At 41.2% G+C, this 27,126-nt stretch overlaps 1 protein-coding gene across 6 annotated transcripts in view; it reads right to left on the bottom strand.

Annotated features, from left to right (window-relative positions):
- Positions 1-21,570: 21,570 nt before the first annotated feature.
- Shroom2 (shroom family member 2) overlaps positions 21,571-27,126 on the bottom strand; it is a 181,587-nt gene continuing 176,031 nt past the window's right edge. For 3 of the 6 annotated variants that reach the window (XM_029473111.2, XM_029473112.2, XM_021153607.3), the window contains exons 9-10: positions 26,549-26,821; positions 21,571-25,952 (exon numbers count right to left, since the gene is read on the bottom strand). In XM_029473111.2, coding sequence (XP_029328971.1) covers positions 25,686-25,952; positions 26,549-26,821 — 540 coding nt within the window. In that variant the 3' untranslated portion in view covers positions 21,571-25,685. The remainder of the gene's footprint in view (positions 25,953-26,548; positions 26,822-27,126) is intronic. The other 3 variants (XM_029473113.2, XM_021153610.3, XM_021153608.3) reach the window with 1 other exon arrangement.

Below are 27,126 nucleotides of genomic sequence, written 5' to 3'. Positions count from 1 at the left end.
AAAATGTTGGGTCCTGTTTGTGTAGCCAGTCTGTTAGTCTATGTCTTTTTATTGGGGAGTTGAGTCCATTGATATTAAGAGATATTAGGGAGAAGTAATTGTTGCTTCCTTTTATTTTTGTTGTTAGAGTTGGCATTCTGTTCTTGTGGCAGTCTTCTTTTAGGTTTGTTGAGGGATTACCTTTTTGTTTTTTCTAGGAGGTGATTTCCGTCCTTGTATTGGTTTTTTTCTGTTATTATCCTTTGAAGGGCTGGATTCGTGGAAAGATAATGTGTGAATTTGGTTTTGTCGTGGAATACTTTGGTTTCTCCATCTATGGTAATTGAGAGTTTGGCTGGGTATAGTAGCCTGGGCTGGAATTTGTGTTCTCTTAGTGTCTGTATAACATCTGTCCAGGCCCTTCTGGCTTTCATAGTCTCTGGTGAAAAATCTGGTGTAATTCTGATAGGCTTGCCTTTATATGTTACTTGACCGTTTTCCCTTACTGCTTTTAGTATTCTATCTTTATTTAGTGCATTTGTTGTTCTGATTATTATGTGTCAGGAGGAATTTCTTTTATGGTCCAGTCTATTTGGAGTTCTGTAGGCTTCTTGTATGTTCATGGGCAACTCTTTCTTTAGGTTTGGGAAGTTTTCTTCTATAATTTTGTTGATGATATTTGCCGGTCCTTTGAGTTGGAAATCTTCATTCTCATCTACTCCTATTATCCGTAGGTTTGGTCTTCTCATTGTGTCCTGGATTTCTTGGATGTTTTGAGTTAGGATCTTTTTGGATTTTGTATTTTCTTTGTTTGTTGTGCCGATGTTCTCTATGGAGTCTTTTGCACCTGAGATTCTCTCTTCCATCTCTTGTATTCTGTTGGTGATGCTCGCATCTATGGTTCCAGGTTTCTTTCCTAGGGTTTCTATCTCCAGCGTTGCCTCAATTTGGGTTTTCTTTATTGTGTCTACTTCCCTTTTTAGGTCTTGGATGGTTTTATTCAATTCCATCACCTGTTTGGTCTGGTTTTCCTGCAATTCTTTAAGGGATTTTTGTGCTTCCTCTTTAATGTCTTCTACCTGTTTATCAGTGTTCTCCTGCAATTCTTTAAGGGATTTTTGTGCTTCCTCTTTAATGTCTTCTACCTCTTTAGCGGTGTTCTCCTGTATTTCTTTAAGTGTGTTATTAAAGTCCTTCTTGATGTCCTCTACCATCGTCATGAGATATGCTTTTAGATCCGGGTCTAGCTTTCCCGGTGTGTTGGGGTGCCCTGGAATAGGCGAAGTGGGAGTGCTGGGTTCTGATGATGGTGAGTGGTCTTGGTTTCTGTTAGTAAATTATTACGTTTACCTTTTGCCATCTGGTAATCTCTGGAGTTAGTTGTTGTAGTTGTCTCTGTTTAGAGATTGGAGCAGACCCTGTGTTCCACTCACCAGAAGTCTTAAGATCCCGTGGCGGGTGTCCTGGGTAGCTGGCAGGTGTCAGCTGACTCTGTGCCCTAGCTACCCTGGTGCTGTTCGGACCGGGAGGGGAGATAATTGGTTTTATGTAGGTGCCACATATAAAATATATTGAAGTATTTTCTTTGACACAAAAACTTACACTTCCCATTAACACTATGAGGCAACTTATTTAGATCATTGGTCAACTCAAATCTTTGGATGTAGCAATAATGAAAATGAGAAAAATCACACTGAGAGATCCCACTGATTCATTGAGCAAAAAGGAAGGAAGCATAGTTCTTTAGCTATTTAGGCATATGGAGATAATGTCATTGCCACTGCCTATGCAAAAGATGTGCAGGGCCTACAAACTAGATCTCCTAGCCAGGAAACCTTTCTTCCCTGTCAGTTCCCCACTACTCCACAGTCTCTGTGGAATGTGCCTCCTAACTTGGACAATACACAAACTGTACTACTTGCAAAGTTATATCAGCAAGATGGGGCTGCAACTGATGGTAGCTTGAGTAATACCTCTCTTCCTTAGCAAGGCCATTCTGAGGCAGTGGACTGCAGGAGTAGTCGGTTTTGAAGCACAATTGGAAATAGGGGTGGAGAATGCTGTCATGCCAGATAATGAGCTAGCCTGGCAGAATTTTGTTATCCCCATGTCTCAAAAGCTAGAGTGGAGGCAAACATTTCTTAAAGACCCAGTTAGAAAGTCTCCATATAACTTATTTTAAATGTTTACCTTTTTGTTTTGTAGGTGAAGTGATCCATTTGGAAGATGACAGAATTACGAATTCACTACACAGTAGCAGGAAATGTTAACCACAGATGGAATCACAAGAAGAGGAGAAGTACCTTGAATAAAAGAAGTACTGTTAAGCAGATATTTCAGTTCAGAACAAGGGCTGGCTGATAGAATCTCAATAACTTTGCCTTCCTACATTATGCTTTGATTATCTTGAGAGTCATTTAAATACTTCAGGGACATTAGCCCATCTGATATTCCTGACCCTCCAATGATATTCACACTATTATCATCCCCATTTTATAGATAGGAACAATACAAAGAGATTAATTTGTATACTCAACTTCAAGAAAATACCCATGTAGTTGTAGATATATTGGCAGTACAGCCTCCAAAGCTCTCATAGACACACATGGGGGCTTCCAGGCAAATATTTAAGGTATTCAGCAGAGCTTACACACATCATTGGGTCACTTTGACATTAGCATCGTATGAAATTAAGAGTGAATAATACACTTGTGTGGAATATATAAAATACTTACCTCTTTGCCTCTTCTATTAAGACTAAATGTCTAATAAAGAAGTTTTTAAAAAAGAAAACAGGAATAAAACCTCCACCAAAACTGTTTCTCCACCCCTCCCCTTCTCCCTCCCCCTTCTCCCTTCCTCTCCCTTCCTCTCCCCTTCTTTCTCTCTCTCTCTCTTTCTCTCTCATTCTCCCTCCTCTCCCCCTCTCCCTTACTCTCCCCTTTTCTTTCTCTCTCAAACACACACACACACACACACACACACACACACACACACACACATCATCATCATCATCATCATCATCTCAAAGCTCAAAGTCTAAAACGTTTTGAGATATTTCAATGGAGTACCTGATAGGTTTTATATTCTATACTATAAGGGTGCATTTGTAATTCATTTTGTTAAAAGGTATCTGCCCATACATGCTGTTAAGGATTTGTTTGCTCTAAGTTAACCCCCCAGCTCAGGTAGGAATGCAGGATTCACACCAGGAGACACCAACCATATTCAGCATTCTTTGAATGAACCCAGCAGTTCAGAGTGATGGTAGTTAGAGAGAAGTAAAAATGATAAGGAGAAAGCACAAACAGCATGACTGTCAAGGATGAGACTGACCATCTGACCACCTAGAATTAACTAAAACCCAAATGGCTGGGTACACTTGTGAGGGAATTTTTTTTCTTAACTAGATAATTGAAGCTGGAAGATCTACTTTTCAGCCAGATCTTTTGTTTGTTTTTTTGTTTTTATTTTTGTTTTTCGAGACAGGGTTTCTCTGTATAGCCCTGGCTGTCCTGGAACTCACTTTGGAGACCAGGCTGGCCTCGAACTCAGAAATCTGCCTGCCTCTGCCTCCCAAGTGCTGGGATTAAAGGCATGTGCCACCACGCCTGGCTCAGCCAGATCTTTTGAGGAGGGATGATTTACCTTTACCCTGTGCCATACCTTCTGCTGTCAGCCTATATAAAGAACATGGAGAAGGAAGCACTTTGCTTGCTCTTACTCTTGCTGGGCAAGTCAATTCCTTCACTGGTATTAGAGCCTACTTTTTAGGAATTCTGGAACTACAATGAAGACATCTAACTTTGTGGACTGAACAACTACTGGAATCTTGGACTTTCTGATGTGAAACAGCATTATAGGACTAGCTAGACCACAGCCTGTAAGCCATTCTAATAAATCTCATAATCTCATACACACACACACACACACACACACACGAATACAGGACCTGTAGACTAAAGTAAAATAAAAGTTTTTTGAAAAGGTAATATTTTTAAAAGAAAAAGCACTGACATGATATTATGAGTCAAGGAATCTCCAAAAATGCCATTGAGTTAGTTATCTACTCTCCTGGGAATATCCTTAAGCATGGTTTATATACCTATTGAAACTTCATTGGAGAAAATTCTTTTTTTTTTTTTTCAAGAAATGTCAATTTTTGGAGACAGTGTCTTGTTTAGGGATGGAAGCCCATGTTCACTTCTATCTCTCAGTGCAGGGACTCCATATATCTTGAACCTGTGTAGGCCCTGAACATGCTACCACAGTCTCTTCTCTATGGGTTCGGTGTGTGTGTGTGTGTGTGTGTGTGTGTGTGTGTGTGTGTGTATTGGTGTTTAGAAGGCATTGTTTCCTTAATGGCTTCCATTCCTTCTGACTTTTATACTCCTTTCACCTCCTCTTTTACAAGGTTCCCTGAGCCCTGAAACATATTATCTGAAAATAATTATAAAAATACAAAGGGCACAACCCTCTTCCGGTCAGAAAAGCACCAGGGCAGCTGGGGCGCAGGGTCTGCTGACACTCACCAGCTACCCACAACACCCACCACAGGATCTTAAGACTTCTGGTGAGTGGAGCACAGCTTCTGCTCCAATCCAAGTGCTCGGGACCTGAGACTGCATTAGTTAGGGAAGCAGAAACCGGCCTGAGTAGGGCCACAGGCCTCATCCGGCCGGATCAGCGCCGGGGTAGCGGGAGCGCAGGGTTGCCTGACACCCGCCAGCTACCCACGACCCCCGCCGCAGGATTTTGGGACTGCTGGTGAGTGGAACACAGCTTCTGATCCAGTCCAATCACACGGGACCTGAGACTGCTCTGGTTGGGGAGAGAGAAATCCGGCCTACACAGGGCCACAACCCTCTTCCGGTCAGAAAAGCACCAGGGCAGCTGGGGCGCAGGGTCTGCTGACACTCGCCAGCTACCCACAACACCCGCCACAGGATCTTAAGACTTCTGGTGAGTGGAGCACAGCTTCTGCTCCAATCCAAGTGCTCGGGACCTGAGACTGCATTAGTTAGGGAAGCAGAAACCGGCCTGAGTAGGGCCACAGGCCTCATCCGGCCTGATCAGCGCCGGGGTAGCGGGAGCGCAGGGTTGCCTGACACCCGCCAGCTACTCACGACCCCCGCCGCAGGATTTTGGGACTGCTGGTGAGTGGAACACAGCTTCTGATCCAGTCCAATCACGCGGGACCTGAGACTGCTCTGGTTGGGGAAGCAGAAACCGGCCTACATAGGGCCACAACCCTCTTCCGGTCAGAAAAGCACCAGGGCAGCTGGGGCGCAGGGTCTGCTGACACTCGCCAGCTACCCACAACACCCGCCACAGGATCTTAAGACTTCTGGTGAGTGGAGCACAGCTTCTGCTCCAATCCAATTGCGCGGGACCTGAGACTGCATTAGTTAGGGAAGCAGAAACCGGCCTGAGTAGGGCCACAGGCCTCATCCGGCCTGATCAGCGCCGGGGTAGCGGGAGCGCAGGGTTGCCTGACACCCGCCAGCTACCCACGACCCCCGCCGCAGGATTTTGGGACTGCTGGTGAGTGGAACACAGCTTCTGCTCCAGTCCAATCATGCGGGACCTGAGACTGCATTAGTTAGGGAAGCAGAAACCGGCCTGAGTAGGGCCACAGGCCTCATCCGGCCGGATCAGCACCGGGGTAGCGGGAAAGCAGGGTTGCCTGACACCCGCCAGCTACCCACGACCCCCGCCGCAGGATTTTGGGACTGCTGGTGAGTGGAACACAGCTTCTGCTCCAATCTTTAAACAGTGACAACGATAACAACTAACCCCAGAGATTACCAGATGGCGAAAGGTAAACGTAATAATCTTACTAACAGAAACCAAGACCACTCACCATCATCAGAACCCAGCACCCCCACTTCGCCCAGTCCAGGGCACCCCAACACACCGGAAAAGCTAGACACAGATTTAAAAGCATATCTCCTGATGATGATAGAGGACTTCAAGAAGGACTTTAATAACACACTTAAAGAAATGCAGGAGAACACTGCTAAACAGGCAGAAGACAATAAAGAGGAAGCACAAAAATCCCTTAAAGAATTGCAGGAGAACACAGCTAAAGAGTTACAAATCCTTAAAGAAAAACAGGATAACATAATCAAACAGGTAGAAGTCCTTACAGAAAAACAAGAAAACACATCCAAACAGATGATGGAAATGAACAAAACCATACTAGACCTAAAAAGGGAAGTAGACACAATAAAGAAAACCCAAAATGAGGCAACACTGGAGATAGAAACCCTAGGAAAGAAATCTGGAACCATAGATACGAGCATCAGCAACAGAATACAAGAGATGGAAGAGAGAATCTCAGGTGCAGAAGATTCCATAGAGAACATCGGCACAACAATCAAGGAAAATGTAAAATGCAAAAAGATCCTAACTCAAAACATCCAAGAAATACAGGACACAATGAGAAGACCAAACCTACGGATAATAGGAGTGGATGAGAATGAAGATTTTCAACTCAAAGGACCAGCAAACATCTTCAACAAAATTATAGAAGAAAACTTCCCAAATCTAAAGAAAGAGATGCCCATGAACATACAAGAAGCCTACAGAACTCCAAATAGACTGGACCAGAAAAGAAATACCTCCCGACACATTATAATCAGAACAACAAATGCTCTAAATAAAGATAGAATACTAAAAGCAGTAAGAGAAAAAGGCCAAGTAACATATAAAGGCAAGCCTATCAGAATTACACCAGATTTTTCACCAGAGACTATGAAAGCCAGAAGATCCTGGACGGATGTTATACAGACACTAAAAGAACACAAATTCCAGCCCAGGCTACTATACCCAGCCAAACTCTCCATTAACATAGATGGAGAAACCAAAGTATTCCACGACAAAACCAAATTCACACATTATCTCTCCACGAATCCAGCCCTTCAAAGGATAATAACAGAAAAAAACCAATACAAGGACAGGAACCACACCCTAGAAACAACAAGAAGGTAATCCCTCAACAAACTTAAAAGAAGACAGCCACAAGAACAAAATGCCAACTTTAACAACAATAATAACAGGAAACAACAATTACTTTTCCTTAATATCTCTTAATATCAATGGACTCAACTCCCCGATAAAAAGACATAGACTAACAAACTGGCTACACAAACAAGACCCAACATTTTGCTGCTTACAGGAAACTCATCTCAGAGAAAAGGATAGACACTACCTCAGAATGAAAGGCTGGAAAACAATTTTCCAAGCAAATGGCATGAAGAAACAAGCTGGAGTAGCCATTCTAATATCTGATAAGATTGACTTCCAACCCAAAGTCTTTAAAAAAGACAGGGAGGGACACTTCATACTCATCAAAGGTAAAATCCTCCAAGAGGAACTATCAATCCTGAATATCTATGCTCCAAATACAAAGGCAGCCACATTCATTAAAGAAACTTTAGTAAAGCTCAAAGCACACATTGCACCTCATACAATAATAGTGGGAGACTTCAACACACCACTTTCACCAATGGACAGATCATGGAAACAGAAACTAAACAGGGACACAGTGAAACTAAGAGAAATTATGAATCAAATGGATCTGGCAGATATCTACAGAACATTCTATCCTAAAACAAAAGGATATACCTTCTTCTCAGCACCTCATGGTACCTTCTCCAAAATTGACCACATAATTGGTCACAAAACAGGCCTCAACAGATACAAAAATATTGAAATTGTCCCATGCATCCTATCAGATCACCATGGACTAAGGCTGATCTTCAATAACAAAATAAATAATAGAAAGCCAACCTTCACGTGGAAACTAAACAACACTCTTCTCAATGATACCTTGGTCAAGGAAGGAATGAAGAAAGAAATTAAGGACTTTTTAGAGTTCAATGAAAATGAAGCCACAACATACCCAAACTTATGGGACGCAATGAAAGCATTTCTAAGAGGAAAACTCATAGCTCTGAGTGCCTCCAAAAGGAAACTAGAGAGAGCACACATTAGCAGCTTGACAACACACCTAAAAGCACTAGAATAAAAGGAAGCAAATTCACCCAAGAGGAGTAGACGGCAGGAAATAATCAAACTCAGGGGTGAAATCAACCAAGTGGAAACAAGAAAAACTATTCAAAGAATCAACCAATCAAGGAGCTGGTTCTTTGAGAAAATCAACAAGATAGATAAACCCTTAGCCAGACTCACTAGAGGGCACAGGGAAAGCATCCTAATTAACAAAATCAGAAATGAAAAAGGAGACATAACAACAGATCCTGAAGACATCCAAAACACCATCAGATCCTTCTACCAAAGGCTATACTCAACAAAACTGGAGAACCTGGATGAAATGGAGAAGTTCCTAGACAGATACCAGGTACCAAAGTTGAATCAAGATCAGGTTAATGATCTAAACAGCCCTATATCCCCCAAAGAAATAGAAGCAGTCATTAATAGTCTCCCAACTAAAAAAAGCCCAGGACCAGATGGGTTTAGTGCAGAGTTCTATCAGACCTTCAAAGAAGATCTAATCCCAGTTCTTCACAAACTATTCCACAAAATAGAAACAGAAGGTACTCTACCCAACTCATTCTATGAAGCCACAATTACTCTGATACCTAAACCACAAAAAGACCCAACAAAGATAGAAAACTTCAGACCAATATCCCTTATGAATATTGATGCAAAAATCCTCAATAAAGTTCTTGCTAACCGAATCCAAGAACACATCAAAACAATCATCCATCCTGACCAAGTAGGTTTCATCCCAGGGATGCAGGGATGGTTCAATATACGGAAATCCATCAACGTAATCCAGTATATAAACAAAATCAAAGACAAAAACCACATGGTCATCTCTTTAGATGCGGAAAAAGCATTTGACAAGATCCAACACCCATTCATGATAAAAGTCTTGGAAAGATCAGGAATTCAAGGCCCATACCTAAACATGATAAAAGCAATCTACAGCAAACCAGTAGCCAACATCAAAGTAAATGGTGAGAAGCTTGAAGCAATCCCTCTAAAATCAGGGACTAGACAAGGCTGTCCACTTTCTCCATACCTATTCAACATTGTAGTTGAAGTCCTAGCTAGAGCAATTCGACAACAAAAGGAGATCAAAGGGATACAAATTGGAAAAGATGAAGTCAAAATATCACTCTTTGCAGATGATATGATAGTGTACATAAGTGACCCTAAAAATTCCACCAGAGAACTCCTAAGCCTGATAAACAGCTTCGGTGAAGTAGCTGGATATAAAATTAACTCAAACAAATCAATGGCCTTTCTCTACACAAAGAATAAACAGGCTGAGAAAGAAATTAGGGAAACAACACCCTTCTCAATAGTCACAAAAAATATAAAATATCTTGGCGTGACTCTAACTAAGGAAGTGAAAGATCTGTATAATAAAAACTTCAAGTCTCTGAAGAAAGAAATTCTAGAAGATCTCAGAAGATGGAAAGATCTCCCATGCTCATGGATTGGCAGGATCAACATTGTAAAAATGGCTATCTTGCCAAAAGCAATCTACAGATTCAATGCAATCCCCATCAAAATTCCAAATCAATTCTTCAACGAATTAGAAAGTGCAATCTGCAAATTCATCTGGAATAACAAAAAACCTAGGATAGCAAAAACTCTTCTCAAGGATAAAAGAACCTCTGGTGGAATCACCATGCCGGACCTAAAGCTCTACTACAGAGCAATTGTGATAAAAACTGCATGGTACTGGTATAGTGACAGACAAATAGACCAATGGAATAGAATTGAAGACCCAGAAATGAACCCACACACCTACGGTCACTTGATCTTCGACAAGGGAGCTAAAACCATCCAGTGGAAGAAAGACAGCATTTTCAACAAATGGTGCTGGCACAACTGGTTGTTAACATGTAGAAGAATGTGAATCGATCCATTCCTATCTCCTTGTACTAAGGTCAAGTCTAAGTGGATCAAGGATCTTCACATAAAACCAGAGACACTGAAACTTATAGAGGAGAAAGTGGGGAAAAGCCTTGAAGATATGGGCACAGGGCAAAAATTCCTGAATAGAACAGTAATGGCTTGTGCTGTAAGATCGAGCATTGACAAGTGGGACCTCATGAAACTACAAAGCTTCTGCAAGGCTAAAGACACCATCAATAAGACAAAAAAACCACCAACAGATTGGGAAAGGATCTTCACCTATCCTAAATCAGATAAGGGACTAATATCCAATATATATAAAGAACTCAAGAAGGTGGACTCCAGAAAGTCAAATAACCCCATTAAAAAATGGGGCTCAGAACTGAACAAAGAATTCTCACCTGAGGAATACCGAATGGCAGAGAAACACCTGAAAAAATGTTCAACATCCTTAATCATCAGGGAAATGCAAATCAAAACAACCCTGAGATTCCACCTCACACCAGTCAGAATGGCTAAGATCAAAAATTCAGGTGACAGCAGATGCTGTCGAGGATGTGGAGAAAGAGGAACACTCCTCCATTGTTGGTGGGATTGCAAGCTTGTACAACCACTCTGGAAATCAGTCTGGCGGTTCCTCAGAAAATTGGACATAGTACTACTGGAGGATCCAGCAATACCTCTCCTGGGCATATATCCAGAAGATGTCCCAACCGGTAAAAAGGACACATGCTCCACTATGTTCATAGCAGCCCTATTTATAATAGCCAGAAGCTGGAAAGAACCCAGATGTCCCTCAACAGAGGAATGGATACAGAAATTATGGTACATTTACACAATGGAGTACTACTCAGCTATTAAAAAGAATGAATTTATGAAATTCCTAGCCAAATGGATGGACCTGGAGGGCATCATCTTGAGTGAAGTAACACAATCACAAAAGAACTCACACAATATGTATTCACTGATAAGTGGATATTAGCCCAAAACTTAGGATACCCAAGATATAAGATACAATTTGCTAAACGCATGAAACTCAAGAAGAATGAAGACCAAAGTGTGGACACTGTGCACCTTCTTAGAATTGGGAACAAAACACCCAGGGAAGGAGTTACAGAGACAAAGTTTGTAGCTGTGATGAAAGGATGGACCATTTAGAGACTGCTGTATCCAGGGATCCATCCCATAATCAGCTTCTAAACGCTGACACCATTGCATACACTAGCAATATTTTGCTGAAAGGACCCAAATATAGCTGTCTCTTGTGAGATGATGCCGGGGCCTAGCAAACACAGGAGTGGATGTTCACAGTCAGCTATTGGATGTATCACAGGGCTCCCAATGGAGAAGCTAGAGAAAGTACCCAAGGAGCTAAAGGGATCTGCAACCCTATGTTGGAACAACATGATATACTAACCAGAACCCTGGAGCTCTTGTCTCTAGCTGCATATGTATGGAAAGATGGCCTAGTCGGCCATCAATGGAAAGAGAGGCCCATTGGACTTGCAAACTTTATATGCCCCAATATAGGGGAATGCCAGGGCCAAAAGAATGGGAATGGGTGGGTAGGGAAGTGGGGGGCGCTATGGGGGACTTTTGGGATAGCATTGGAAATGTAATTGAGGAAAATATGTAATAAAAATATTAAAAATTAAAAAAAAATACAAAGGATTTTGTGTATAAAATGACTGTAATTCTTTTTAAGATTGGGTATTCCATTCACATTCTCTGACAAAAATCATTGGTCTTCATCAAAAGGAGTGCCCCATATTCCGTGTTATTTTGTTTTGATTTAATATACTAATCTTGTTACCTCTTAGTAAGTGGAAGAGTAGAGGAACTCTTATAAATGATGGAAAGAATCCAAGAAAACTAAGCTTTTGCATCTTTTCCTTTTTAAGAATGTCACCTTTTTGTTCCTAAACCATATACAAACAAACAACAAAAACAAACTCAGCAGGTTGTGTTTATATATTTGTGTAAACATACATATGTAACAATAATAATCAAAGAAAAAGAGGCTATCAACTTGACAGTATGTGGTGGAGATGTGGGAAGACTTAGGGGGAGGAAGAAGAGGGGGAAAGCAATGTAAATATTTCAATTAAGTATAATTTATTTATTATAGAATATAGATTCTTTTCTTATGCAATAGATCCTGTTCACAGTTTTCCCTCTCTTCACTCCTCTCAGCCCCTCACTACCGTGGATCCACTCCCTCTCTCTCTCTCCCATCAAAAAAGAGCAAACAGGCCTCCAAGAGTCAGCAACCAAACAACCAAACATGACAAAACAAAACACAGTAAGACAAAGCAGAAGCCCTCACATTGACTCTGGGCAGGGCAATCCAACAGGAGGTAGAAAGAGTCCCAAAAGCAGGCAAAAGAGCCAGAGTCACACCTGCTTCCACTCTTAGAGGTTCCACAAAACCCACCAAACTAATAGATACAACTTGTAAGGAAAGAACTTGGTACAGATCCATGCAGGCTCTGTGTTTGCTGCTTCAGTCTCTGTGAGCCCCTATACACTCTGCTATTTAATTCAGTGAGTCACATTCTCCTGGCATTTTTTCCTGCCCTCAGACTTCTACAATCTTTCCTTCCCCTCTTCCAGGTCGTTCCCCAAGCTACAAACAGAGGGACCCAACAGAGACTTCTGATATAGACTCTCTTCTCATAATGTCTGGCTGTGGGTCTCTGCATCTACTTCCATCTATTGCCAGAAGAAGCCTCTTGACAACTGGACAAAGTACCAATTTTTAAGTATAGCATAATAATCATTAGGAATTATTTCATTTTTTTTTAGACAAGTCATGTTTTGTTCTACTATAGGTCTCTGGACTATCCAAATTCTGGTTCTTAGCCATATAACAGTGTAGGGAATTGGCTCCCTCATGTGGAATAGGCCTCAAGTTAAATCATACATTAGTTGGCTGTAAGCTTATATTTTTCAAAACCTACTTTAATAAGTGTACTTAAATTCTTTAACCTCCCTTATAGCCCACCACCCATCAGAGGTGGTAGAAAGGAAAGGCTAATAGGGCAAAGGAGGATGTGGACCTGTTTAGAAATAGTTATTTGGGGCAAATCCAATCTGCATTGTCAGAATATCAGCAGTACAGTTCACATAAATTAGCAGAGGTAGCTTGATGCACTTGCAAACACCATTCACAAACCCACAACAGAGGTTTGATCTAGAAGAAACAGCAAGGCTTTGCCAATCAGCTTGAGTCTGCAGAAGCAGCAATAAGCTGCTGGAACACCACCATAAGTTCTTTGGTGCATTTCTCTCGATGAAGTCACTATAGATGATGATCAGCAAAGAGTGGTAAGGTGAACCAATACCACACAGTGTCGTCTACTGACTGTTGGGTTATATTTATATCCTTTCCAAACATCATATGTTCTCTCAAGCATCTGCTTTAGCAAAGCATCACATGCTCTTTTTCCAGGCAGCTTCCAGAGAAACAACACATGTCTGTTCTCAGCAAAACATCCGTCCTTCCACTTGTTGGCTTCAGCAAAACATCTCTCCTAAGACAGTTTCCAGAAAAAACATCACATGACACAACGGAGTCTCCAAAGAAACCAGAAATTTCCACTTCAGTTGGCCACTCCCACATGTTCTACACCATCATTGTTCATCCCAGAACATCTTTCAGGCAGGGCAGATTGTTAGTCAAAGGCTTTGTGACTAGGTTAGTGTCCAGGTTTCCATTTCAATAGCCCACGGTATACCCTCCTGCATCAAAGGGACTAGAACTTAGGGATGAAGGATCCATGCAAGCACCAGCTCAACTTCTCTTTGTTCAATGGGCTGTGTGGATGTTGTCCTCAACAATGGGGCACCTGCTATGAGTTTTTTGAGACCCTGTGTTGTAGCATCAGCCTGGGTTATTTGGAGATCTCTACAGGGCCTCCCTCAACCAAATACAACCCAGTCCTGCCACTGGTAGCCTTGCCTGGATACAAGAGAAGACCAGTTGAGATTATGTATCCCACATTATTAGGAGTTCCCACTAGGATCACCCCTATAGATTCCAGGGAGTTTCTACTGCACTAGGTTCCCACAGTGCCCCAAAATGCACCTCAGTTCCAGCTGCTTACCCCTATACTCTCTTCCTCCATCCCATTTCCCACCACACCTACTCCATCCTACTCCCTTTCCCACCCACACACAGTCCACCTGTAAAATCTATTTTATTTCCCCTTCCCATTAAGATCCATGCATTCTTCCTATTTACCCAATTTTTCTGGATCTGTCAATTGTAGCTTGGTTATCACCTAATGACTAATATCCACTTATAAGTGATTACAAACCATGTTTGTCTTTCTAAGTCTGAGTTACCTCACTCAGGATGATTTTTTTCTAGTTCCATCCATTTGCATGCAAATTTCATGTTTTAAAAAAAGTTTCATAATACTCCATTGTGTAAATGAACCACATTTACAAAATATATCACATTTTCTTTCTTTCTTTCTTTCTTTCTTTCTTTCTTTCTTTCTTTCTTTCTTTCTTTCTTTCTTTCTTTCTTTCCTTACTTCTATTATTTTTGTTTGTTTTTTCGAGACAGGGTTTCTCTGTATAGCCCTGGCTGTCCTGGAACTCACTCTGTAGACCAGGCTGGCCTCGAATTCAGAAATCTGCCTGCCTCTGCCTCCCAAGTGCTGGGAGGTGTTTCAATTTTCTTGTATCTGTTGAAACTGCTTTGTGCCCAAGTCTGTGGTTAGTTTTGGAGAAAGTTCCATGAGGTGTTGAGAAGATATATTTTTTTGTGTTTTGGTGAAATGTTCTGTACATATATGTTATTTGATTTCATTTATATCATCTGTTAGCTCTCATATTTTTCTGTTTAGATTTTGTATGGATGACCTGTTCATTGGTGAGAGTCCCATCATTGTGACTTAAGTTGTAGTAGTGTTTCTTTTACAAAAGTGGGTGCCCTGGTGCTTGGGGAATAGATGTTAAGAATTGCAATGTCATTTAGTGGATTTTTCTTTTGATGAATATATAGTGTCCTTCCCTATCTCTTTTGATTATTTTTGGTTTGAAGTCCATTTTGTTAGATATTAAAATGGCAACAGCCATTTACACCAGCTTGCTTCTTAGGTTCATTTGCTTGGAATATCTTTTTCTAACCTTTTACCCTGATGTGATTGTGTATCCTTGATGTTGAGGTATGTTTCTCTTTATTGGGGGGATTGATATCATTGATGCTGAGAGATACCAATGGCCAATGATTGTTGATTGCTGTTATTTTCTTGTTATTGTCACTGTTGTTGGTAGTATGTGTCTGCTTCCCTTCTTTTGATTTTGCTTATGCAAGATTATTTATTTCCTATGTTTTCATGGATCTAGTTAACCTCTTTGGGTTGGAGTTTTCCTTCTGCATCTTTTGTAGGGCGGGATTTGTAGATTAAATATTGTATAAATTTGATGTTATGATGAGTATCTTGTTTTCTCATATATTGTAATTGGAAGTTTTGCTGGATATAGTAGTCTGAGCTGGTGTCTCTGGTCTCTTAGAGTCTGGAGTACATCTGTCCAGTCCCTTCTAGCTTTTAAAGTCTCCATTGAGAAGGCAGGGACAATCCTAATAGCTCTGCCTTTATTTGTAACCTAAGTCTCCTCCACCACCCCACCCCCGGAAGCATTTAATATTCTTTATTCATTTTGTATATTTTATGTTTTGATTATTATGTGGCATTAGGACTTTATTTTCTGGTCTAATCTATTTGTTGTTCTGTACCTTTATGAACATCTACTTTAGGTTAGAGAATTCTTCTTCTATGATTTTGTTAAATATTTTTCTGGACCTTTGAGTTGGGTTTCTTCTCCTTTTATTCTTCTTAGTTTTACATTTGACTTTTCATAGTGTCCCAGATTTCCTGGATGTTTTGTATCAGTAATTCTTTAAGTTGAACATTCTCTATGACTAATGTATCTATTTCTTCTATAGCATCTTTCATGTCTGAGATTCATTTTCATATCTTGTATTCTATTGGTGAAGCCTGCCTTTGTAATTCCTGTTTGAATTCCTAAAATTTTCATTTCCAGAGTTTGCTGTTTGTGTTTTTTTCTTGTTGCTTCTATTTCCATTTTAAAGTCTTGAACAGTTTTATCCATTTCCTTCAACTATTTGTTTTTTCTTGGATTTCTTTAAGAGATTTATTTTTAAATGAGAGATTTATTCATGGGTTAGTATTGTTTGTGTTTTCCTGGCTTTAAGGGATTTATTCATTTTCTTTAAGGATCTCCATCATCTTCATATAGTTGATTTTAAGGTCTTTTTCTTGTGTTTCAGCTATGTTGAGCCTGCTATGGTAGGGTAGCTGGGCTTTAGTAGAGACTCATTGTCGTGGCTGCTGTTGAGTTTGTTCTTATGCTGATATCTTGGGTAATTATAGATCTAGGCACTGATTTCTGGGTTTGTCTTTGTTGGGTGGATGCTTTGTTCCTTGTTTTTTGTTTCCTCTTTGGATTTTCAGATGACTGTGGGTTACCTGATTTACTAGCATGCATGGGTGCTGTGTTCACAGGGAATGCCCAGCGGTGTTGGGGACTAGGATGCAGCGACAAATGGGGTGATGGAGCTCAAGAGAGGATGCTCTGTGGGATCCACAGAAGATGTGGGCAGAGGAGGGAAGGAGGCTGAAGCTGGTAGTCTGTTGCAGCACAAAACTGAGAGGTTAGGTCTAGGTGAATAGAGAGAGTGGGGAAGTTCTGTGGGCAGCCACCTGGTTTTCTGGTAGCCATGGCCTATGGTTGAGCAGAGGATCTGCCTGAGTTGGGGGCTGGGATACAGCAATGAGTTGGGGAAATGAAGTGGAGGAGTGGTAGTCTGTGGGATCCACACATGTGGGCAAAGGGGCAAGGGAGACTGCATCTGGTGTTCTGTTACAGAACTTGGGATGAGCCTGAGGAATTGGGTCTAGAGTAGCAGTTCTCAACCTGTGGATCATGACCCCTTTGGGATGTGAAAGACCCTTTCACAGGGGTCACCTAAGACCTTCACAAGACACAGATATATGATTAATAACAGTAGCACCAAAAATATTTTTATGGCTGGGGGCGGGGAGGGTCACCACAACATGAAGAAATATATTAAAGGGTCTCAACGATGTAGGACCATGAAAGGCAGTCTGCTTTCTGGTTGAATTAAGATTGGAAACCCCGGTGGCCCTGCTGGCGATAACCATGCAAGGAGTGGTAGGCGTTTTGCCAGCTCCTGAACACTAGGCCCCTGACACAAGGCTCTCTCCTCTTTTCCTTTTCAGCCCCAGGCTAGATCTGGCCCAGCGGTCCCCACTCCATTCTCAGCTCTTCCGTGGAATCCAGCATGGGGTGCCCAAGAGCCTGAGAACTAGAAGGCCCTGGCTGGGGGGGGGGCACCAAGCCAGCTCTGGCACTCCCCTGGACCTCAGACTGCACTCCCCGCCCCCCGAGCTGTGTCTAGTGGCTTCACAACGCCCTGTGCCAGCATGGGGTAGGTGCAGTCAAAATTCCCGTGTCCCTCCTCTATCAGCGGCCAGAGCCCTGTGACGGAGTGGATGCAGGACACCTCTTAACCCAACATAACATTAGGAAGGTTAAGAAGTGGTGTAGGGGAACAGAGAGAACAAAAAAGGTCTGCAGGCAGGTTACCTCGTCTTTCAATTAAATATATATTTTAAGAAGAAAAACATAAAATAATTCTTTGGCAAAAAATACAACAAATTCCTCTATATTTCAGTTGTCTGATACTCCTTATGTTAACACCATGCTGCAGACACAATTATATATATTTTTAGTATAGCAGCAACTCAATCTACAGATTTCTCTGGATCATGCCTGGAAGCTAGCTCTAAAACTGTAAGAATAAGAAAGACTTCTGGTCCTCAGCCAGGTGGCCTGAGGAAATCCTAAGCAATATAAGCCTGTAAGTATAGACAAGTAAGTAGCCAAGGAGCTTGAAAGGTCGTCTGAAAGACACAGCTAACTGCTTAAGCCTGAAGGGAACTGAGTGGAAACCATTAGAATAGATAAAGGAATGTTCATGGGCCTTTGGAAATGTAAGAGACATAGTGTCTGCTCCCTGCCTTAGGAAGTTGAAATTTACCAAAGCACTTTTAATGACGTGAGCATGAAAAGGCAGGGAGGGGGTCCTGTCTCAAAAGAACAATACTATGTAAAGAAATAGTTGTTAAGTACTAGCAGATTTACTGAATTACACACACACACACACCCCACAACACACACAGAGTTTAGTACTTAGAATACAATTACCATGAAGCAAAACAGTCACTGAAATATTTGACAAATGTCAAAACAAAAGACAATCAGATTCATCAGGGACTCTCCATCTGGAGAAATTCATTACTTAATAATTTAACAAAGCCAAAGTATATCACTACCATTTATTTATTTTTATTTTTTATTTTTTATTTTTATTTTTGTGACAAGGTTTCTCTATGCAATCCTGGAACTTATCATGTAGATCAGGCTGGTCTCTGCCTCCCAAAGGCTAGGATTAAAGGCTTATATCCTCACTCCTTATTCCACTAACATTACTTTTGAAAATTAAAACATTACACCAAAGAGTCATTCTTGAAAGCACATATATACAAGTAATATTATATGGACTGAAAAGATTTTACACATACACATACACACACACACACACACACACCAATTAAAGAAAAAGAGCCCATGCATTTGAAAGAGAGCAAGGAGGGACACTCAGGATGGCCTATAGAAAAGAAAAAGAAGGGGAAAATTATATATATATATATATATATATATATATATATATATATATATATCAAAAATAACCCAATAAATAAGAGGGAAATCATAGATCATACCTGGCACTGGAAACTCAGCTAACTACCAAGGGCTAGTGAATACATGGATTTGGAGGAGAATTTACAACCACCACTTTTCTAAAACAGCATGATCCCTAATTACACTGTATTTGCTCTTATACTCAGAGATGACCATTATAGAAAACCACAGTCAATCAAAATGCAAAGTTGTGGAGCCCAGGCCCAGCTGATACATCTACAAATCAACCCCTGCACATTAAGGCTCAGGGATCATTGCAGAAGAGGAAGAATGTAAAAGCTGTGAAACTGTATCACCTAGAAACGTCACAAGCTACACATACAATTCACCAACATGACTTTTTAAACATGAGCGGCACCAGGAAGGACAACAGTAGATATGCTAACATGGAAGGGGGACAGGGGGAGCCCTTAAAGCCTAAACCCAATAGAAGAACTGCAGGCAACTAAGGAATGCTGAGAACAGAGAACTAGTCTCTCCCAGATAAGAACACACCAATTGGTTATCCAATACCAATCCATCAGCTCTGAAAGAATACATACAAGAAATATTATACAGACTGAACAAGGTGTATTTATGTATTTAGAAATATATGTGGATATATATTATGTATATATATATATATATATATATGTGTGTGTGTGTGTGTGTGTGTGTGTGTGTAACAACACTTAATGTAAACAGAGACCATGAATTTGAAAGAACCAGGAGGTATATGGGAGAGCTGGGGGTTGGGCAAGGAAAGGGGGAAATTATGTAATTGTATTATAACCTCAGAAATAAAAGACATAATTTTAAAACTAAAAAACAAAACAAAACAAAACAAACCCCCCAAAAAACAAAAAACAACAAATACAGGATTGGTGAGATGTCTCTGTTGGTAAAGCCACTTGTCATGAAGCCTGAAGACCTAAGTTCTGTAAGACCCCAACTCAATGTGTTTCTTAGACTCCTGGAAACAAAGCCCAGCATGGAGTTCTTTGTTCTTTCACCTTCAGCCTGAAAGAACCCAGGCACCTGACCCATTGTGTAAGGGACCAAGAATGTTTACTCAACTTCCCCAGTCTTTGTGATCTTATCCTTCCCTCACTTTATGGTTCACTCTTTAAAAACCCCCGACTGCAACTGCTTGGGGTCGATCTTCTCTGCCCTGAGCTTGGCCTCAGCATGCTGATTCCCGATTAAACCTCATGCAATATTGCATCAAGAACGGTTACTGGGGTGTCGTCTTATCCCGGGACTTGAGCGAGGGTCTCCCCGAAATGGGGGTCTTTCAGTTCTATACCCAAGACCCACATGGTAGAAGGAAAACCATCCTGTCTACATGAACAAATGAATGGATAGTATTTGCTTATTTCATTTGCTTGTAGCTTCAGGAGGTAACAAGCCCATCATTCTTTAGCCTAGAAGACGCAAATGTCCCATTGCTGTACATTATAAACTGGCCAATCACTCCCTTTTTCTTGAAGATTATCTGGGTACTTCTCTTTGCCTCATGTGATTCTTTGTGAAGTACAGATATCCCAGAGTCAGATGGGCTGATCCAATCACATCACCTTCCTTCCTACTTTGTTTCTTACTAAACTCTGTATCTTAGCATTATGAATGATACTCCCTAAATATATAAATATGTCAATATGATAATGCTCAGAGCACTACAATGTGACTTGATACTACACTTTTAAAGTATTAATTGTAAGGCCAGGAAGCAATTAGAACATATCTTGGAGAGAGTATCTTTTCAGAGATAAAGAAGTGAGGACATTGAGTAGGGCTTTAATTCAATGTAGCTGGTACCCTTAAATGATGAAAATAATTGTGTATGTACTGGAGAGAAGGCTCAGCAGTTATAGCTGCTCTTCTAAAGGACCCATGTTCAATTCTTAATACCCACAAGGTAGCTCACAACTGTTTGTAGCTTCAGTCCCATGGCATCCAACACACACTCATGGTCTCTGTGGACAGCAAGTCTCTGTGGAGAGACCTGCATGTGGTGTACAGAGATATATGCAGGGTAAAAAACTACCATTACACATAAAATAACATTAAAATGCAATGGAAAACTGTACAGAGAAACAGCTCATATACCTCAAATCAAGGAACTTGCTCTTTGGAAGAACACATTTTCAAGTGCCAAAGAGAGACGATGAGACAGGCCCTGTGAGTTACATCTAACACATGCCACAGTACAGAAAATGAACAGAGGAAGCCACAGGAGTGGAAGTTTCTTGAAGACACTTTTCTCCTAAGTGTCTTAAGTATTAGGAAGTGAGGAGATGAGATGAGGGCATTCTTGAGACCGACCTGCCTTCAACTGCAAGGTCAGAATGCACCAGGAGGTAGATAAACGGTGGATTTGAATGCAAATCCAAACAAAATGTGGGAATGAAAGGTGCGACAAAAAAACACTGAGGGTTGTGGAGTTCCTAATAGAACTATCCTGGACAGGGAGGGTGAGGGGCTATTACAGGCTGACAGTAGAAATCCCTTCTAATGTTTGAGCAGTCCTGGAAAGGACCATAATTACAACCATCCTTTTGGCTGTTTAATCCTGAACAAATTGTTTTCTAGTACTGGAAATTGAAGGCTCCCTTGCATACTAGGAAAACTCTACGACTAAACTAGCCCAGACCCATTTCCCCCGGTTTTATTAAGTTGCTCAAGCTGGGCTTGAAGTTGGTGGGTAGCTCAGGAAGGCCTTGATGTTACACTCCTTTTCAGCCTGCAGAGTATCTAGGATTACAAACATCTGCTACAATGCATGGAAAAAAAATATTTCTGAAAGGAAGGCCTCTTAGTTAGCTAGGGTTTCTATTGCCATGATAAAATGCCACAACCAAAAACAAGTTGGAAAAAGGTTTATTTCAGCTTATAATTGTAGTTCATCATCCAGGGAAGTCAGGGGGGTAGGATTCAAGGCAGGAACATGGAGTAAAGCTGCTTACTGGCTTGCTCAGAGTGCTTTCTTATACAATTCAGGTGTGCCTGCCCAAGGGCAATGGGATGGACCTTCCCACATTATTAAACAGGAAAATGCCCTTTAGACTTGCCCACAGGCCATCTGATGGAGACATTTTCTCAACTTAGGTTCCTTTTCCCAGACAACTCTGGTTTGAGTCAAGTTGTGTGTGTGTGCACACATACACACACACTCAGACCAAAACTAAAACACAAAACATCAAAACAACCAGAACAGATACTTTAAGCAACAGTCAGAAAAGAGTAGAGTGAGAATAATTATGTATGCTTCTTCTGAGATAGTAGGAAAGGCCTGTCCCATCAGAGGCTAGGCAACAAGTAGCTACATGAAGACCATAATTAAATTTGTGGATGAAGATAGAGATTTAAATTATGGAAGTATGGGTTAATGCATCCTTAGCTGGCATACACCTGGACAGGGCATCAGGCAAGCTAGGTAACCAGGTTTGACATGGTGTACTATCTTTGCTGTTATTTAATCTGAGACAAGGTCTAATGTAGGCCATCTGTCCTCACACTCATTGAGTAGCCAAGGCTGGCCTTGAACTGCTCATTCTGCCTCTGCCTACGGGAAAATGGGTACTATGGTGCATCTGTAAGAACGATGCCTTGAAAAGGATGAATATTAACCCTTGAATTAAAGTAATGTGCTGCTACTGAGGTTCCAAGATGAACCAGGTTACAGAAAGATGATGAAAGTTCCCATCAGACAAGGTACTTTGTGGTCAGCAAACATCAGATTCAACAGATTAACTATGTATTCCAGACCCACTTTTCCTGCTACAAGCCCCAAAAGAACCTTATGCTTCTAGCTTCATGTGCCCAGTAAGGTGAAAGAGAAAGCTGTGGGAGTTAAGCCAGATTGCAAGAGATCAGTAGAATGGACAGGCCATGGCCATGAGGGAGACTACAAAGATCAGAAAGGCTGCTCAGAAAGTGGTAGTACAAAGGACAATGTCATTAAAAAATAGCATTGTAGTAGGTATGTTAATGCATTTAAGATTTTAATTTTTGATTGAGTACACTCAACGTGTATGCTGTCTATTTTAGTTTGTTTTTAACTACAAGGAAACCATTTATATTTCTACACATTATTACCACTGATTTTTGTTGGGTCACACAATTATGACATATGTGATAAGTAGTCACACTGTTGACTTAGAAAGGACAAAATACACAGCAGCCTGCATCAAGCTAAATCACAAGAATTTTATCTACTATGCCCCTTTAAGGATGTGTTTGGCACCAGTATATAGAAGGAAAAACTGTGTTGTGGGTCCAGCTGTGCACCACTCTAAGGACTGGGATTGCAGGTGGTCCCCACAGTGCCTGGTTTAGGATATTTTCTGGAGGAGAAATGCTACTATTTGAACTCAGAACACCATGTTCAAACCCTTTTCCCATGGGCTACATGCCCAGCACTGGTATTTTTATTCTTTTTACAAAGCTATACAGTAGGAAATAAAGACATTCTACTTTCATTTGAAGAGACACTATTTATTTTGTTAAAGTCAAGCAAGAGGATCTGTTGATAAGTGGTAAGCATCAAGCATGAATGTGCATATTTGCCAGGGCAGAGTTCAGGGTAAAGCCACAAAAGCTGACCACAAGCAAGGTCAGTATATTTACAGAGAGTTCCATAGCTGTGCCCATGCCCATGCCTATGCATGCCAAGGACCAACCATTAGCACCAGATTGTTTCTTATGCAGTAATATCACAAGTCATAGACATATGTACATGGACTCTCTGGAATTCTTGGGTCCCTGCTAATCAGACATGGAACAGGCAAGCAGGGGGTGGATAAGAAGGTCATAATTGTTATGTGTTTCATTACAAGCATGCTAGAGCACTACATATTGTTTCCCATAACAGACAAGCTTGAAGCAACATGAAAAAGCAGGTTACAGACAAACAAAATTCCATTACTCACATGTTACACACATATCATTAAAATGTTCACAACACTGTATTTGGGGTTAAAGAACCACAGGTAAATAGCTTGGTGTAAATTAAAAACAAAATAGTCTGCAATTCCTTGGAAAGTTTGTGGAGAGCCAATATCGTGTTTTCTGACATGACCCACATTCACAGCAAGGGATGACCAAGTGGAAGGAGAAAGAGGCTGCAGTGGCAGATCAGGGACTTCAAAAGGTAGAATAGTTTCATTTAACAGGAATCACCACTTTTTCAAAGATTTTCTTCTGACTGACAGTGATAGGCTGTCAACCATGTCATCCATGGTTTGCAGTACAAAATCTCGCCCATCTTGACTCAGCTGTATGGAGGACACTATATCATCTTCACCAGAGCTTCTGCTGTCAACGTCTGTTCCTCTGGCTCAAAAAGCATGGATTCTGGTCCTTTAAGACAACTGTGTGTGGGAGTGTGAACACGTACACATACACATGGATGTAAATGTGCATGTGTATTTTGGAAAAGGTGTGGCTACTGCTAAGAGAGGGAAATCTTCGTATCTGCTGCAGTCTCAGGGGAACATAGGAATTAAATAATCCCTTGGTAGAACAAAGACTAGTGATGCCTAAATACCAAGTCACCAAGAGACTTGTTCATCACTTACCATGCATTTAGTTACAGAAACACCTTTTGAACAACACCAAATCTACACACATTTAACATAAGCAAGTTATACACGCCATTGGTTGCTGAACATTTCCCATGTGTTTATCTGCCATACATATATCCTCTTTGGTGAAGGGTCTAGTCAAGTCTTTTGCCCACTTTTTTTTTTTTTTTCAAACAGCTCCTACTGTTGGATGTTGGAAGTTCTTTATACAAATCTTTATCAGATAGATGTATGAAGTCATGAAGTGGGATATGCTGCTAAACCCAGAACTCAGGATGTGGAGGCAGGAGGATCAGGAGTTCAAGGTCATTGGACTATATAGGGAGTTTGAAGCCAATCTGGGTTAGACTCTTCTAAAACAAATAAATAATAACAAAAACAAAATGAGCAACAAGTCAGACACATGATTTAAAAATGTATTTTCCCAATCTGTCCTGTCAACTGGAAACCAACAGAATGACAGTGTAGCTTTCATGAATAACACTCTATTTGTCATCTTGCCATTTGAACTGTTAAGGACAAAACTGTTTCAAATGTAAGCACTAGCCACTCCACAGGACCTCTGACCACTAGATGGAGTCTTAAGTCTTAAGGTATGTGGCATGTGGCCCATGGTAACAGATATAAAAAGAGATAAACCACTGATTATCATTAAAGATCATATACACAAATTAGTGTTCCAGGGAAGGAAACTTCAAAATATTCCATTGGTCTCAGGAAATAAAAAGCAAGCAATAACATTATTAGTAGACACACTTTTATCCAATTAATATCACTTGGCTAGAAATTATTTAAGATGTGACAAGAAGGATACTAGATATCTGTTTAGGGTATTTCAAAACATGCACACAAGTTATGTGATAATTTTACTCTTGGAAATGAATGGACCCAATATGTAGGTTGTTCATTATATAGTTAGTTTTTAACTACTAGGAAACTGTTCGTGTTTTCTACACATGAATAAATATCATCACTGATTTTACAGAGTCAGAGAATGTCACCATGATAGAATGAGGAATGCTCACATTGTTAAATGAACGAGGACAGAACACACAGCAGCCAATGTCTGGCTAAATCACAAGGGTCTTTCCTCTCATGCACTGTAGGACTGTATTTGGCATCTACATGAGGGAGGAACACTGGTGCCACTGCTGCAAAGGACAGCTAGGGAACCCTTGTTGTCTAGCAAAGCCTGGCATTCTGTGAAATCACATGTGATATGAAACTATGTTCAGCAAACCAACAGAAATGAAAATCATAAATAAATCATCACATACTAGCAGGACATTATTGCTTTTTTACTAGCCTCGTGGCTCCAGAGTATGTCTCTCCAGAGATGGGCAAATAGGCTTGGGTTCACTCTTGTAGTCTCAGGCATTAATCTCCAGGGCTTGGTGTCCACCTTCTGCAGGAATGGGACTCTCATTTGCTTCTCTCAGGCTGTAGGCTGTCAAACAAACACTTGAGCTGCTCTTCACCCAGGTGGATTTTATCTTCCAGCTCTCGCTGCTCAATGATGAGAGCTGACTTCATCTTCACGAAGTGCTCATAGTCAGCCAGGTTCTCCTCACTGAGGTAGGTAGCCAGGATGTCGAACACAATGCGCTCACGACGGTCCAGGTTCTCTTTAAGCTCCTTGGCATCCTCATGCTGCTGAGTTAGGACTCTCTGTTTCTCCAACAGTGACTGCTATTTAGGGGGAGGGAGACAGAAAGTTCAGTTGAGGCAGGACTAAAGTAGAGACTGGCTAACCACTGAAAAGCCCTGCAGGTTTTGGAGGCTTGGAAATCTTGAAGCCGCATGGGATCCTCATAGGAATGACTAGGATGTAGTCTGCATGTAACTGTGGCTAGCTTCTCTACAGTTCTTCCTTCCTTACCCCTCCCAAAAGCTACTCGTAGGCTCCTTCTCAGTTTTCTCTGTCTGTGCCTTCTTTTCCATAATATAATATGCAAAGAATGTAGAGTTTGATTAAAATACAACCTATGAAATAAAGCCAGAAAGGAAGACACTTCTCTTGAGTACAAGAAAACTGAGGGTACACATGGTGGTACATGCTTATAATGCCCCTGACTCCCTGCATCTACTTATCTTGTTCTGTCATTTGAAAGGAAACCAAGAGAATGGACCCCAGATGTATCAGGGCACCATGCTCTAGAGAGTACACAGGCCATGCACAGATAATATGATGCTTCTAAGAGCTGACTTTCTTAGCACCTTAAGGACAGCCTCTCTGAAGGATTCTCAACACTTCCCATTTCCCAGACAGATGTGTTTGCATGTACCCGATCTCCAGGAGAAGGATTATCATCTAAATTATTAAGGGCATTTTCCACACGGGCCAGGCGTCCCGACAGTGACAGCAGGAGGTTCACCACTTTGTCCAGGTCTCCAATGAACATCCGGAACTTGTCAAACTCATTGGGCTTGCAGACATCTTTCACAATGGCTTCCACCTCATCCCCAAGAGCATTGTTGGCTTGGATGTCTTCCAGCAGGCTCTCACGTGCTTCCCGGAGCACCTGCAGCTTGCGGCTGATACTGTCGATGAGCTCTTGCTGTAGGGCACAGAGAGGCATGGGGACATTTGTTAGGATGATCCCAAGCTGTTGCCCAAAGTAAGTGTACCCAAATTACACACAGCCTAGGCAGAATTCAGCCAGATTGGGTGTGTTAGTCTTTGCATCATCAAATAATGGGGGGGGGTTGTAAAACCAGTGGGAGGAGAAGGCCTCCTGGTTCAATATAAGCTTCCTTGTTTATATGAGCCAAAGAGGTAAGTCAGCAGATAAAGGTGCTTGTTGCCAAGTCTGATGACTTGAGTTCCATTCTTATACCAACTGTACTCTAACCTCCACACACA

This window comes from Mus caroli, unplaced genomic scaffold (genome assembly GCF_978045245.1).
Source record: "Mus caroli unplaced genomic scaffold, Mus_caroli_1 scaffold_5, whole genome shotgun sequence".
In the NCBI taxonomy this organism is placed as follows: domain Eukaryota; kingdom Metazoa; phylum Chordata; class Mammalia; order Rodentia; family Muridae; genus Mus; species Mus caroli.
Note: the sequence above shows the minus strand (reverse complement) of the source record. Positions and strands in the feature narration are given on the sequence as shown.